Source organism: Alligator mississippiensis, chromosome 2, assembly GCF_030867095.1.
Source record: "Alligator mississippiensis isolate rAllMis1 chromosome 2, rAllMis1, whole genome shotgun sequence".
Lineage (NCBI taxonomy): Eukaryota > Metazoa > Chordata > Crocodylia > Alligatoridae > Alligator > Alligator mississippiensis.
The window spans coordinates 300722732-300737113 of NC_081825.1; the positions used below are offsets into that span (position 1 = coordinate 300722732).

The 14382-nt window shown below is 50.4% G+C and overlaps 1 protein-coding gene across 5 annotated transcripts in view; it reads left to right on the plus strand.

Moving 5' to 3' along the window:
* Window positions 1–14382, plus strand: part of TXNDC16 (thioredoxin domain containing 16) — a 66542-nt gene that overhangs the window by 26142 nt on the left and 26018 nt on the right. For 4 of the 5 annotated variants that reach the window (XM_059723408.1, XM_019495840.2, XM_014601302.3 and 1 more), the window contains 6 exons: window positions 2604–2760; window positions 4726–4892; window positions 6403–6463; window positions 8461–8596; window positions 10362–10508; window positions 11277–11336. In XM_059723408.1, coding sequence (XP_059579391.1) covers window positions 2604–2760; window positions 4726–4892; window positions 6403–6463; window positions 8461–8596; window positions 10362–10508; window positions 11277–11336 — 728 coding nt within the window. The remainder of the gene's footprint in view (window positions 1–2603; window positions 2761–4725; window positions 4893–6402; window positions 6464–8460; window positions 8597–10361; window positions 10509–11276; window positions 11337–14382) is intronic. The other variant, XM_059723410.1, reaches the window with a different exon arrangement.

Sequence of the window (14382 nt, forward strand, 5' to 3'; positions counted from 1 at the left end):
CTGGGAAAATCTCTAGCAGTAAAACAAAGCACAGCTGCCTCTACATGAGGGAAGTTGGCCAACAGAAGTTGGCCCAACTCTGCTGGTCAGGAAACGCACCTCTTAACACCTGTGATCAATACACGATGACTGTTTATTAAATATGGTGATCCAACCAGTTATGTATCCACCGTACGGTGCTTTCACCTAGTCTGTATTTCCTTAGCTTACTAATGAGGATGTCATGGAAAACAGTGTCAAAAGCCTTGCTAAAGTCAAGGTATATCACATCCTCTGCTCTTCCACCCACCACAGAACCTGTAACTTTTTGGCATGACTTGCTCTTGCTGAGTCCATGCTGGTTGTTCCCAATCACTGTGTTCTCCTCTAGGTGCTTCACAATAGACTCCTTAACTGGTCTGTAATTCCCCAGATCCTTCTTTTCCCTTTCTTAAAAGACAGGCACTTCATTTGCCATTTTCTAGTCATCTTGGACCTCACTTAACCTCCATGAGTTCTCAGGGAGGACAGCCAATGGCTCTGAAATGACCTCAGCCAATTCCTTCAATACCCTTGGGTGCACCCCCTCTGGCTCTTCCAACCTGAATCATAGAAGTCGGGTCGGAAGGGTCCTCGTAGATCTTCAAGTCCGACCCCCTGCCTGGGCAGGAGGGAAACGGCTCAAGTGACCCCAGCCAGGTAGGCATTGAGCCGCTTCTTAAAGACCCCCAGAGTAGGAGCCAGCACCACTTCCCTTGGAAGTTGGTTCCAGATCCTAGCCGCCCTGACTGTGAAGTAGTTCCTACGGATGTCTAATCTGAACCTGCTCTCCAACAACTTGTGACCGTTATTCCTTGTTACCCCGGCGGGTGCTAGGGGAAACAAGGTCTCCCCCAAACCTTTCTGGTCCCCCCTAGTGAGTTTATAGACTGTCACAAGGTCCCCCCTCAGCCTGCTCTTGTGAAGGCTGAACAGGTTCAGGTCCCGTAGCCTCTCATTGTAGGGCCTGCCCTGCTGTCTCCGGACCATGTGGGTGGCCTCCTCTGGACCCTCTCCATGTTGGCCACATCCCTCTTGAAGTGCAGCACCCAGAACTGGACACAGTACTCTAGCTGCGGCCTGACCAGTGTCACGTAGAGGGGGAGGATCACCTCCTTGGCCCTACTTGAGATGCCCCTGTGGATGCACGATAGGGTCCGGTTAGCCCTGCTGACCGTGACCTCGCATTGTCGGCCCATGTTCATCTTGGAGTCCAATGATGACTCCAAGATCCCTTTCTGCCTCTGTGCTCTCAAGAATGGAGTTTCCCATCTTACAAGTGTGCTGCCGGTTACTACTGCCCACATGCAGCACCCTGCACTTGTCCGTATTGAAACGCATCCTGTTTTTGTTAGCCCACCCCTGCAAACTATCCAGGTCTTTCTGCAGTCTTTCCCTCCCTGCTAGCGTGCCCACCTCACCCCAGATTTTGGTATCATCAGCAAATTTGAACAGGTTGCTTTTCACCCCGTCGTCTAAATCGCTGGTAAAGAAATTGGACAGTGCGGGCCCAAGGACCGAGCCCTGGGGGACTCTGCTGCCCACTTCCCCCAGGTCAAATATGACCCGTCCACCATCACCCTCTGAGTACGACCCTTCAGCCAATTAGCAATCCAGCAAGCCTCCAGCTTCTCTGCATCGTCTCTTACCTGGTCTTCCTCTGGTCTAGACTGCTCGTTCTCCTGGCTCCCAACTCTGCTCATCATCTCCTTGCTGACATTTTTCATGAAGACTGAAATTAAAAAATGCAATAAATACTTGAGTCTTCTCTGCTTCACCCCCTGTTTAATTACTCTGAACATTCAGGAAGGGACCTGCACAATCCTTGATTTTCCTCTTAGTCCTGACATACTTGCAGAGTACTCTTTGTTCCTTGCTAGCTGCATCTCAGTTCATGCCTTGGCCTTTTGAATTCTTTCTGCATGCCCATGTTATGCTCTTGTTCTCCTTGCACTAGGAAAAAGCAGAATTATCTGGCCAGTTACCTGCAGCAGGTGTAAACTGTAGGAGCCTTTGGTACCTCTGGCACAACACCAATTTAGGATTTGGTTGTCTGTGGCCGTCCTGTTGCAAAAGCAGGATTCATCAGGATTAGTCCCCTATCCAGATGTTATCAGACATGGAGAGACACAGCCTTTTCAACGAGACTGGTACCGTTGTCCCAGATTTATATATGGGGAAACTGAGGCACAGAAAGAGGAAGCAACTTGCCTTGGGTGATCCAGAAACCAGTAGTAGAGCTGGGAAAGAGCCTAGATTTTCCAGGAATCAGAACTCATGACAGAGGTGTTATTTTTTTTTTTATTAGATCAACTAGATATTTGCAAAAAAAGCCTTTATTTGCAAGCTTTTGAGGACACTTGCCCTTCCTCAGATCTTCCAGTTCACTCACTCTTCATCTGCACGTGGCCTACAGCAAATCAGCATTTGATCTTGCTATGTGAACATGACCTGGGAACCCCATGAAAGGGGACGGAGAAGCCCTGAACCCTGCCCTGCCCTCCTCAGGGGATATTAAATTCAGTATCGAGTACAACCTCAATATACCTATATCTATATATTTTTTTTTTTTTCTTCCCCCACAGCACTGAGGATACTGATGGATTATCTGCTCAGCTCTTCTTCTGCCACTGTAAGCGTGTCATGGATCCAACACAGCCATGCAGAAGGACTCCCATGGAGCAGCCACTGAGCACACTCAACATCCACAAGTATCTCAAGCTGATGGAGGCACCTATTGTGGTACTATTTGCCATGAGCTGTATCTCACTGAAGTCTTTTGGGTAGGGCTGAGGGCATGGAGGGTGGGTAGTCTACAGCTGTGTTATAGACAGGATCAGGAGTGAAAGTCCAACCCCAGTAAAATCAATGGCAAAACTCCCATTGATTTCAATGGGTCCATGACATCATAGAAATCATAGAAAAGTAGGGCTGAAAGGGACCTCCAGAGATGATCTAGTCTAACCTCCTGCAGGAGGCAGGATCAGCCCTGTCCAAACAACCTATTGGTAAAACTGCCCAGTCAACCCTGATACAATCACAAGTCATAACACCCAAACCTGACACAGATAAAGCAGGGGGACCATGGTGGCCAATGTCCTGTTGCTGCAAAGTTTTTGTTAAAATATACTTGAGAGATCCCAGGAAGAGGGAAACAACTTCCAGAACAGGAGGAGGCAACTCCCCTCCCCTCCCCCCCCACCCCCTCCAGGTCGTATGACCATGGGTTAAAGTTCCTTCCTGACCCTAAATATGGCAATCAGTCTGATCCTGATCAGAGGGGCAAGATCTTTTACCCAAGAACCTTTGGCTTTGGTCCCAGCAGGAGCATTGCCATGGCCCAGTCAGGGCTGCATCCAGCAGCCAGTGTTTGTCTGAGGGAGTTGATCCATGGGTCCAAGTATCAGCAGGAGGGGAAAAATTCCTTCCCAGACTCATGCAGCAGTCAGCAAAGTCCAGAGGCATGGGGAATACCCATAGTAGGACATTGGCATTTCTATATCTAGATTATCCCTGACCAGTGCTTATCCGTCCTCTTCTCGAACACCTCCGGTGATGGAGATTCCACAACTTCCCTAGGCAGACTTCCTCACCAGACCTCAGGGTGCAGACACAACGCAAGAGCGAGGGGGAAATTTTTCCTGGATTTTACTCTATGGTAAGAGTGGACACATGACCAGCTCTCCTAAGCTGCTTGCCTGCTGTAGGCAGCATTGCGGTGCCCACCCACCAGGAGACAACAGAGCTGGTTTACACCGGGCAAACGACTACCCGAGATGAAGCTGGCAACTGGAGGCAGGCACATGTTCTGGCCCACAGAGCCCTCCTAAAGATGCTCTGCATTTCTCGAGGAGTGACTCTGGCTAGGTCAGAGTGGCTTACTATGCAGCAGAGCTGCACATTGTGTGGCCACTCCACTTCCACTGTGTAGCTGATCTTGTTGGGCCCCAGGCAGTTTACATCTGCAAAGGAATTCCTCAGGGGAGGGGAGGGAATTTAAAAGGGGGAGAATGGGACACAATGAAATGGGCCAGCCTGTGGAACGTCCCTGCTGGGGCATGCAACATAATGGGAATGGGAAGGGAAGGCAACCCAGGGCATGTTGCATGTTATAAGAGGTTCAGTGCTGCCTGCAGGATTTGGGTGCTGGCTTCTGGTTCAAACAAATGGGAGTGGCAGCCACATGTGCTAGATCACAGACAGCAAGGACAATAAGGCACAGAGGTTTTTGACAGGGAGACAGTTACCCTTCGGAACAATTTTCCTGGTCTCATGGTGGGTTTTTCATCCCTGGGAGCTTCTCGGTCCCATCCAGCTGTGTTTCTAACAAAGAGGTTTCCATCTGACCACGGTAATGGGATTTGAAACAGGAATTCATTCAGGGAGATGCTGCTGCCTGAGTTATGCAAGGAGTCACTGCAGATGATTGTGATGTTTCTTTTTGGCCTTAAAACCTCAGATTCTATTAACTTCTAAAATCCCAGCAGCCCAGTGCACAGGAGGCTCTTCCATTCTGGTTTTGCCCCTGATGGGCAGGCAAAGAGGACAGTGATCCAAGTTCTGCTTGTGCTTGGATCTGGTTGTTATAGGAGGACCATGGACACTATCTGACAACCTAGTTACTGTAAGGGATTGCAAGTCCCCTAAGCATCCTTGTTCATGCATGCTGGGAAGGCATCTAACTGCGTGACTCTGTCTCTCCTTCAGACTGAAGTTGCTGCAGATCCTGAGAAAGTTTCAACAGTTCACTTGCAGCTCGGCCTGCCCCTGGTGTTCATCCTCAGTCAGAAAGAGACCTACGAGGCTGACCGCAGAACTGCAGAATTTGTTGCATGGCAGCTGCTGGGGAGAGCGGGCGTTGCGCTTTTGGCAAGGTACATTGGCTCAGACGGGTTTCTGGTCTCCTGAGACGTGTGTGTGGCTGGGACACTGTTTGTAGAACTTGTGAGCTGGGGCTGGATTCTGTTACATCGAAGTCAGCTCAGTGTCATGCTGTCACAGTTAGAGCAGCATTAGAGTGATGGTATAGCTGTGATGCTCCTGGGCAGTGGTGCTCTACCTTTTGCAGGGTGGGCCAGATGAGCAGCGCTGGTGGACTCATTCTGGCACCTGGGGTGGGTGCAGCAGGGGTAAGAGGGCTTGGCTTGGTCCCACCCTGGCTTTGTGAGGAGGGGAGGGCTTGACCTGTCTCTGATCCAGCTGCACAGGGGGAAGGCAGCATGACCCAGCCCTGATCTGGGTCAGAGCAACTGCATGGTCATACAGAAGGCCTGACAGGGAGAGCCCTTAGACCACCAGCTGGTTGGGGAAGAGAGCTCAGGCTAGAGTTTGATTTGTTCTTCAGTGAAGACTAAATAACCCCCAGAAGGGGCTGGGATTTGTGACCACATGGGTTTGTGCCGGGTAGGGCCCCTAGGGCCCAGAGGTCTCTATCAGTCGTACTCTTATCAGGGCGCTGGATGGCGGCTGTGCCCTGTGGGACCTGCCTGGGGCCCATAAGCTTGTCTAGATCTCACCCTGGGAAGGTGCGGGCCGGCCCGGCCCTGCCCATCCGTACCTGCCAATATGCTCTGGAGCTGGAATCTGGCCTCTGAGATTTGCTCTGGACTGTGTCTGGTGCATGCTTTGAGACCTGGGTGCTGGCACCGGCCTAGAGCAGCCTCCTTGGAGTCCCTTTGCACAAGGGAAAGAGAGAGGCTACCCCTGCCCTGAGGCCGTACCCCAGCTTAGCCCTCCTGCTCCACTGTAATGCTCAGAGATGCCACCCCAGGGGCTCCAGCTGTCTCTGCAGGGGTTGGCAAGTGACATCATGGGCAAAGCCGTGCTGGGAGCAGGGCTTCCTGAGCTGTCCTGCCATCCTGAGCAGGTGAAGCCTTAGGCTGTGGCAGGAGCTCTGGAGAGCCTTGTTCCTCAGTGAGACCCAGTTTGCCCTCAGAAGCTTTTCTACTCCACTGCACTGGATCAAGGCTGGGACTGAGCATCCTCCATGCAGTGTGGGCACCTTTCCTGCCAATGCTGCCTGGGTGCCAGGACTGCCACCTTCTCATGTGGGCCTGGGCACTGACACTGGTGGTTGGCGGCTAGTGGAAGCTCTGAGCTCCAGCCCCTCTGTCCCAGGAGGCTGGCAGCAAAGCTCCTTGTGGGACTGAGTGGGACCAACTGGGCTGGTTCTCTGCCAGCACAATGCCCCACTGCCCCAGGGCAACCTGGCATGTGAGACAAAAGCCCTCCAGCAGGCCAGGCTGGGCCACAGGGTATGGGGAAAGGCAAAGGTTGGGGGGATATGTCCATTGCTGACATCACTTCATAGTGACTGGCCAGGAGGGTACTGGGGCCCTGATCCTGCACCATCCTCATTAACATGACATGTTTGTATCTCCAAAGGGACTCCTTGGGTCTGAATGTCCTTCTCCAGTCTAATGTTGCTCTGAAGACAGCAGAGGAGGTGAGTCCTTCTATTTACATGGCATGTCTCTGAACACGGCAAACGTAGCAAGGGATTTTTCACAGCAGTTTTCCTTGCTGTTATTTAACAGTTTCCCCTCAAGGCTTGAAAGGGTTTTTTGTTGTTGTTTTGTTTGTGGGGGGGGGAGATTGTAAGTGCACAGGTGGGTCATGGCACAGCTGCCCAGGCCTGGTGCCCCCAAGATCTCATGAGTCAAGAGGAAGCAAGCATTTATTTGGGGAGCTAGGCATCTCAATGTCAATGAAGTACCCAGTGCAGAGAGCTGGCAGCTGGTCCCATAGAAGTCTCCAAGGATCTGGACTTTTAAAAGAGCCTTTAACAAAGTCCCTGAAAAGCAGCTAGTTAAGAAACCAAATCATGGTTGGGTGAGAGGCAGCCAGTGATGTCCAAAACTAATGAAGAGATGGAAAGCAAAGAGTCAGGCTGGTCCATGTCAGCCGGCAGCTCTAGCATTACTTATTCTAGCTCTTAATGACCTGGAAAAGAAGGACAGGCACAAAATGAGTTTGGCTGGTCAGGGCGCAATGAGACTGTGGGGAACAGCAGAAGGACCTGACCTAGCTTGCGCTGATGGAGGTATCAGTGCCAACCGCTGCAAGGTAATGACTCGTGTGCTTCCAAGGCAGGCAGGACTAGACGGGAATCTCCCTTCCCCATGAGGAGTGCCACTTGGCTGGTGAGTGACACGCACTTGCTGCGATCCTGCCCTCTGAGCCAGTGGGATGAACTGCTGGGATTTTTCCACTTAATTTTTTCCACAGTGCAATTCATTAAAAATTAATATTCTCTCAAAATCTGTTTTTTTTTATGTCTCTGAGCCAGCAGGTCCCATTGTATACAGGAGGCTAAAGCAGCCTTCTTATGTTACAAGTGCAAGGTCACATAAAGAAGGGAAAGCCAATGCAACAAGGGGAAAGTCAGAATATAAATCAATGTGGTTGCCCTCTTGGTTTCATTCAATGATAATCTGGCTTCAACCCAGATTCTTTCCTTTAGCAGGGATTTGTGTTTTCCCCAGGAAGACCATTTGTGACAGGTTCCCAGGTGGAGATGAAATGTTCACCTTTGTTTGGCAGAAGGCAGAGAAAATGTCTCGTGCCTCATTTCTCCATCTGGCAAATGGGAAGGATACTTTCCTGTCACACAGGGCTTTGTTGTGAGGTTAACAACCCTTAATACCATGATATTATAGTGATCAAGGCCAGAGAAGGTATATCTACACTGCTATTTAGGGGTGACCTGAAACTCCACTGTCAACTAGTCTGTGCTATATGAGCTACCCTTTCTTGTCTATGTTACCTTGCTTGTGCTACATGAGAGCACAAAAGGAGAGACAAGCAGGGGCAGATTGGTGCCTAGAAGGGCTCCATTCAAGGAACAGGCCAAGCTGAATGGAGCTCTTCTAGGCATCAGTCTGCACACTACAGGCATTTACACACATGCTTCAGGAGTGTGTGGGGGGCACTTTAGTTAGAGCAGCTCCAAGAGCCGCTGTAATTAAAGCACCTGAAGCATCTCATGTATCGGCACTCCTGTGCTGAAAAGTGGCGGTGGTGCTTTAACTAAAGCTCGTCAAATGAGCATGGTAATTACTGTGCTCCAGCAGACTCCAGGGTCTTGTGCATTAGTGTCCCCGCTGCCATTTTTCAGCATGGGGATGCTAATGCACGAGACGCTGGAGTTTGCTGGAGAGCAGTAATTACCATGTTTCAGCAGACTTGATTAATCAAGTCTGCTCTGATGCGCTTTAATTACAGCACCTCGGAGCAGCTTTGCTGCATGTGTATAAACTCCCTATTTGTCTTAGCTCTGGGTTCAGGAGCATTTATCAGTTCCAGAAAAGGGGCTGTATGGTCCCTTTGATTTTGAAACAGGACACCCTTGTAGCTCTGTCTAATTTGTAGTGAGTCCAGCTGTTCCTGGGCACAGTCAAAAGCAAATATGTTGTCACAGCTGATGCTTTACTTTTCCTCCAGGGTGTGCCCATCAAGTACCTGGTTTTGGAGGATACCGATGAAATTATTGCCCTCGTGGAAAATAAGCTGAAAGGGGAACAATTCCAGGAGTATGAGGAGGAAGAAGACGAGGAAGAAAAAGAGAATAGTGATAAAGGTAGTGCTGGCGTTTGGGATTCTTTGCATATGTAGCTATGTGCTAATGGATTGTGAAGGCTGTGGACAGATGGGCACGTGCCCTTGTGTAAATGTCCTTGGTTTTGTATGCTGCTATAAATGACAGGAGGTTCAGGAACAGGCAGACATACAGGTGTCCTGAGCTTGCCCACACAAGCAGACAGCTATTACTCTGCCTTGCTGCTGGATGACCTGCAAGCCTGCTTGCCTCTAGCATATGGATGTCCTAAACAAAAGTGGATAGATGAAACATAAATCAGTGTAATTTACCCCAGTAGTGTTTTACTTCTGGTTTCTTCCTGCAGTAATTCTCCACCAGATTGGGCAAAGTTGCCACAGCTCAATGAGTTGTCATCTATCTGCTATTTATGGCGATAAGGCTAGAAGAAATGTGTCGTCTTTTTACATCCTAAGAAGAGTTAACCTGTGAAACAAGGGGCTTAAATTATTAGGTGTCCAATTTGAAGCATCTTAGAGGGACCTGATTTTTTTGGAAGCTGGGTGCCCAGCACAAGCTGAAATTATCCCCCTTTGGGACACTGCAAGTCAGGACTCTGAAATAAACCATGAGTCTCTTGGAAAGTGTGGGCTGCTGTCTCTTTGAGAGCCCATTTGAGCTCTGTGTTCAAATTCCACTTTTCTTGGCCAGGAGGCCCAGGGGTACATGTTCACCTGGTCTGTGCTTTAAAAATCACTTGTTTTCTGGAAAAAACAAACTGTCTGTTTCCAATCCTTTCATGCAAGTTCTCAGGGAAACCAAGAGCCCACGTAAGACGAGAAGTTGTCCAAGACAAACAAAAATGCAATGTGTATCCTAGAAAAAGGGTATTCTCTTCTCTGCAGCCCCTATCCTTCCCTGATGTAAATTGGCCTAATCCCAGTCACTTCAGTGGAGCACTAAGTTTCAAATGAGTGCATGTAGACGTTTACTGTGCAGTAGACTAATTAGCTGCACAGTAAGCATCTGCACATCTACATGTGCACTGCTATTAGGCTAGAGTAAAATAATTAGCTCTGCAGCAGAGTAGTACTTATACAAGTACTATCTTGCTGTAGAGTTTTTTTTACTCTGCAGCAGTGCATGTGTTGATGCTGCCCCAGCTGGCTAGGGCATGAGGGTGCTTCAGTGCAGGGGCTGCCTGCCACCTAGACCCACACTGCAGTATCCTTGTGCCCCAACGAGCCCCTCTGCAGCACACTGAGCTTGGGGAGCAGCTCCAGGCTGGCAGGCTAAACCCCTGGACTCCCTGACAGCCAGAGCTGCTCCAACCTGGCTTAATGTGCTGTGCATGAGTAAACTCTGGAACTTATTGCTCTGGAGTTGCTCCCAGCCATGCATTCAAACAGTGTGCCTGGGAGCAATAAATTCCAGAGCAACAAGCATTGGAGTTTTATTCATGTACATTAATTGCATGTGTAGATGTGTCCGATGAGTAGCAAATGGTATAGGAGCAAGTAACAGCTGCTGCTTCATGCTCTGATTGGAACTGGTGCTCTGCTGCGTTTTGGCCCTCTCCTTGTAGCCACCTGTTGCAAGCTCTTTGTGGCAAGGACTGTCTTTTCCTAATAGGTATGTACAGCACCTAGTGCCATAGGACAGAATAATAACCTAGTGCCACATAGCTTCACAGGGCATAATAATACCCCCACCCCCCTCCCCCAAATCTGTCTTTTCCTTGCACTCAAATGCTTGGAAACAGTGAATTCCAGCATCATTTGTGCATTCATCTACTGCTGAATTACAGATGTGCAAGATGACCAGGTGGTAGAGGCCATTCACAGAGACCGGAAGAGAGAACTCCCTTTAGACCTCATCCGAACCCTGACGGAGGAGACGTTTCACGGGGCCCTGACAGAGACTGGCCACACAGCGGTGCTGTTCTACACCAGCTGTGAGTACAGGCACCTAAACGTCAGTCGTATTTCGCTCTCTCCGTTTTGATGAGCCTTGATTTTTATTCTGACTTAAGCTGTTAAACTGATCTCTCTCCAAGGCCTCGGGTACCCTCCCAGACCTAAGCAATGCAATTCGATTGAGAGTTGTAATTGATTCATCCTGATTCGACTCTATCTAGGGGCAGCAAAACCGTCGAAAATGAAATATTTTGAGCTTTTGTAGTGCAAAATAAACGCAGTGGTGCTCTGCTGTCTCCAGGGGGTGCCTCATTCCAGGATAACTCTCTGTGGCCGCATCTACACGAGTCACTTATTGTGCAGTAGCTTGTTACTACTGCGCGGTAGCATCACAGGGCACGAACTATGACACGACACTACTGCACAGTAGTAACAAGCTACTGCACAGTCTGCATCACTGGGAAGCCATGCAGGGATGCCACTCCACAGGTATGCTGGTTACTGCACAGTCATTTAGCATGTGGGTATGCAAGTACTAAATGACAGCACAGTAACAATGTAGATGTGGTCTGTTTTCTGTGGAAGATGGCCCTTGCAGTATCTAGCATTCTTGATGTCTTGCAGCCTCAGAATACTGTGGTGGTTCCTCGGATGGTCTTAAAGCTGGAAGCAGTAAGAGATGCTGGAAAAACATGGTCATAATCCAGAGCTGCCCCCCTGCTGACAGTGCCTGATGCCTCGGTAGCAGAGGTGCTGTCTGTAATGCACTGGCACCGCTACTGACCAGGCCTTTTTGTCTGTTTTAGGGGAAGCCGTGTCTCTAGCAACGCTGCAGTCCTATGTGGAGGTGGCCATGGAACTGAAAGGTATGACTAATGTTCTTCAGCACTGCTATGGCACATACAGTGCTTAGGCCTCGTATCCTGCCCTCCTGCAGGAGGGAAGCTGGAGTGGGCATTTGTGCAGGGGTGAAACCCTGGCCAAGGTTCATTGATTTCACTGGGGTCAGAATTTCCTCCATTTAATACACCGCCCTCCCCCTTGCAGGCTGCTCTACCTTCTCTAGGCTTCACACAGCCCATTACAGACCATTACACACAGACCCAGGTCCCTCCCAGACCCCTGCCTTCTGCTCTTATACTCCTGGAGAGTAGACCTGGGGGGAATTGAGTCAGACTAGATGAATCTTCCCCTGCCGAGTTAAGGAAAATTTAAAGCACCTTTTCCCTGCCCCAACCCTGCCAGGAGACTTTGTGGAGCTGAAGATTGCATCTGTCAAGTCAAAATCTGTTCCAGTCATGCTGCTGCATGTCCATGGCTCCATCAACTTCAGTGGCACTGCTGGGGATGACACCCTTGTAACCGAGAGCACAATGATATGGGAAAGGCCAGTTTGAGCCCTCCACCACAGGGCCTGGCACCGCACAGGCAGAAGGGCCAAGCTTTGTCAAGCATGGAGCCTTGTTGTGGCTTCCATCAGACAGACAATAAGCAACAAGGAGCCCTGCTGAAGGCTGCATGCCCCACGGCTCCAGGACAAGAAGGCCACTAGTGCATGATGCCCAACAATGCAGTTGGGTGTTACAAGGTGTGGAGCATGTGAGCAACACCTTTCAGCAAGTGCTGCATACCAAAGCCACGGCACATGAGAAGGCGCCTATGAGTGCTAGCTAGCTGTGGCTTAAAAGAACAGCTCTTTCTGCCTGTACAAAGGGGCTGACGGCTGGAGGCAGAATTAGCATCAGGCAGATGGGTGATCTGCCATGGCAGGTTATGCCCCCACAAAAGGATTCAAATGGACAGGGCCCTCGGGGGGGATGAGCACGTTCTTGTGCTGTTCAGCAGAGCTGCACAAGTAACACACAGTGGTGGCTGAGGGTTATTCTTGTAGACAAAGCTCCTGCGTCATCAGGGGATCTCTTAATAGATAGAGGCAGATGGTTTTTGTCCTTGGAGAGAGCACTGTGCCTCCTTCCAAAGCGGTGGTTTTCAACCTTTTTTGTACCAGGATACATTTTTAAGCATTGATGGCCAGTCGTGGCCAAGTGCCCTCACTCCAACCCACTGCCCCCCACCCCTAGGCCCTAGCCACCCAGTGTGTGGGGCAGGGTCTGGGGCATGGGGGGCCCCAAGCAGCCCCTTGCAGGCTAGAACTCTGCCAGCCTGTAAGGGAAAACCCACCGTTTCCCATTTTTTTCCTTTAAAGGAGAATCCATTTTAAAGTTTATTGGCCCATTTTTAAAGTTTGTTGGCGACCCTCTCATATTTTTGGGACCCATGGGTTTAGAAGCGCTGTTCTAAAGCACCTGCCCATGGTTGTTCCTTGTATCTCCTCTGCCTCTTGCTCTTCAAGCCCATTTCCACACTTGGCAAGACTGCCGGGCCTTGACTGTGCTTTCTTGCTTCTGTCACCTCGTCCTCATGTTGTCCAGCATCCTGGATGTGGACTTTGTCATAAGCTCCACCAGCAGCGGTGACCTGCTCTGTCACGGGGCAGAGATGTTCCTGTAAGGAGCGGGGTAGGCCAGGAGCCTAGAGTGGGAATTGAAGAGGTTTCAATGCAATGATGGGCTTGGTACTTTCTGGGGTTTCCAGACTCTTAAGCTTGGTGAAGGGAATGGGTCCGGGTGGTCTGCTGATTGTTGTTCTCTGTGTGGAAGGAGAATCCTAGGAACAAATAGGGAAACCTTCAAGGACTGTTGTCACCGGAATAACCATGCTGTTTTGGCTCACCTGGATTAATTGAGAACTTCTTCCCTGGCTCTTCAGATCCTGATCCTGTGACCTCACTCATTCCTGTGTGAGCTCATGGGCGCTGCCATGGCAGTCCTGGCCCCTCAAGCCCAGGGGCAAAGTCTTGTCCAGGGTGAAGTCCCAGGCAAAGCTCCCAGCGAGCTCCAACTGCATGTCTGCCACCTCACCAAGGGCAGCCAGATGAGGAAATATGGAAACCCCCTCTGCCTCTCAGTTAGCCTGAGCTACTTGAGCCTGAGATGTCATCCTTGGCATCACAGAGTGGGTCCTGACCTGTCAGGCATGAATGCAAAGCAAGGAAGGGCAGTGGTGTAGCTGAGGAGAAATGGCATCCGGATGAGAGGGCTGCCCTTGGATCCCAAATGGGGCTGTAGCAGCAATCCCAAGCAGCAAACTCCTGAGCACAGAGAAGAGGGGTAAGCCAGGGGTCCTGGGTCATTTCTGTGCTATGAGTATCGGCCCATTATTTGCCCGTTGTCTCCCCCAGTGCCCTCGTCCTTAGGCTTGAGCAAGCAGGAATCTGCACCTTTGGAGCAGTCCAACAGGATGGAGCGTGTGCTGGGGAGTGGGGACACTGCTACGTCCGTGAACAGATCTCCTGACTGAGCGAGGTGGATCGCAGCAGTGCGCACCACTGAATATGCTGCAAATGCAAGGACCAGGGCGGCATGTTTCTCTAAACAGGGTCACGGGTAAAGGGTCTCCAGCAGGGCACGGACATAAATTACCATGTAGGAGGACTGGGTCTGGTACTGTTGTGGCCTGGACTGTAGGCATTGGAGGGCTGGAAGGAAGCAGATGGAGATCTGGATCCCAGTGCACCTGCCACATCTCTGGGCAAGGCAGTGCCAGGGGTAGGTAATGGCATGTGTGCTGCAAGATCCTTCTGTCTCTTGGGAGACCTTGGGTGGTGGAGGAGATCAGAGACCAGCATCTTCATCCTCGGATAGGTGCAGGAGCCAGCAGTTGTCAGAAAGAGCCAGATTTTCCCCGGGGGATTGACCTGCAGATGATCCTGGCAGTCCTGTAGGCATGCACATGCTTGTGGCAGTAATTTCCCACGTTAATACCAGGCCAGGTCTGGAAAGAGAGTCAGGAAAAGCAGGAGGTGAGATCCATGCCCTGCTTCCATCTCACCTCCCCGCATTGTAGACCAGC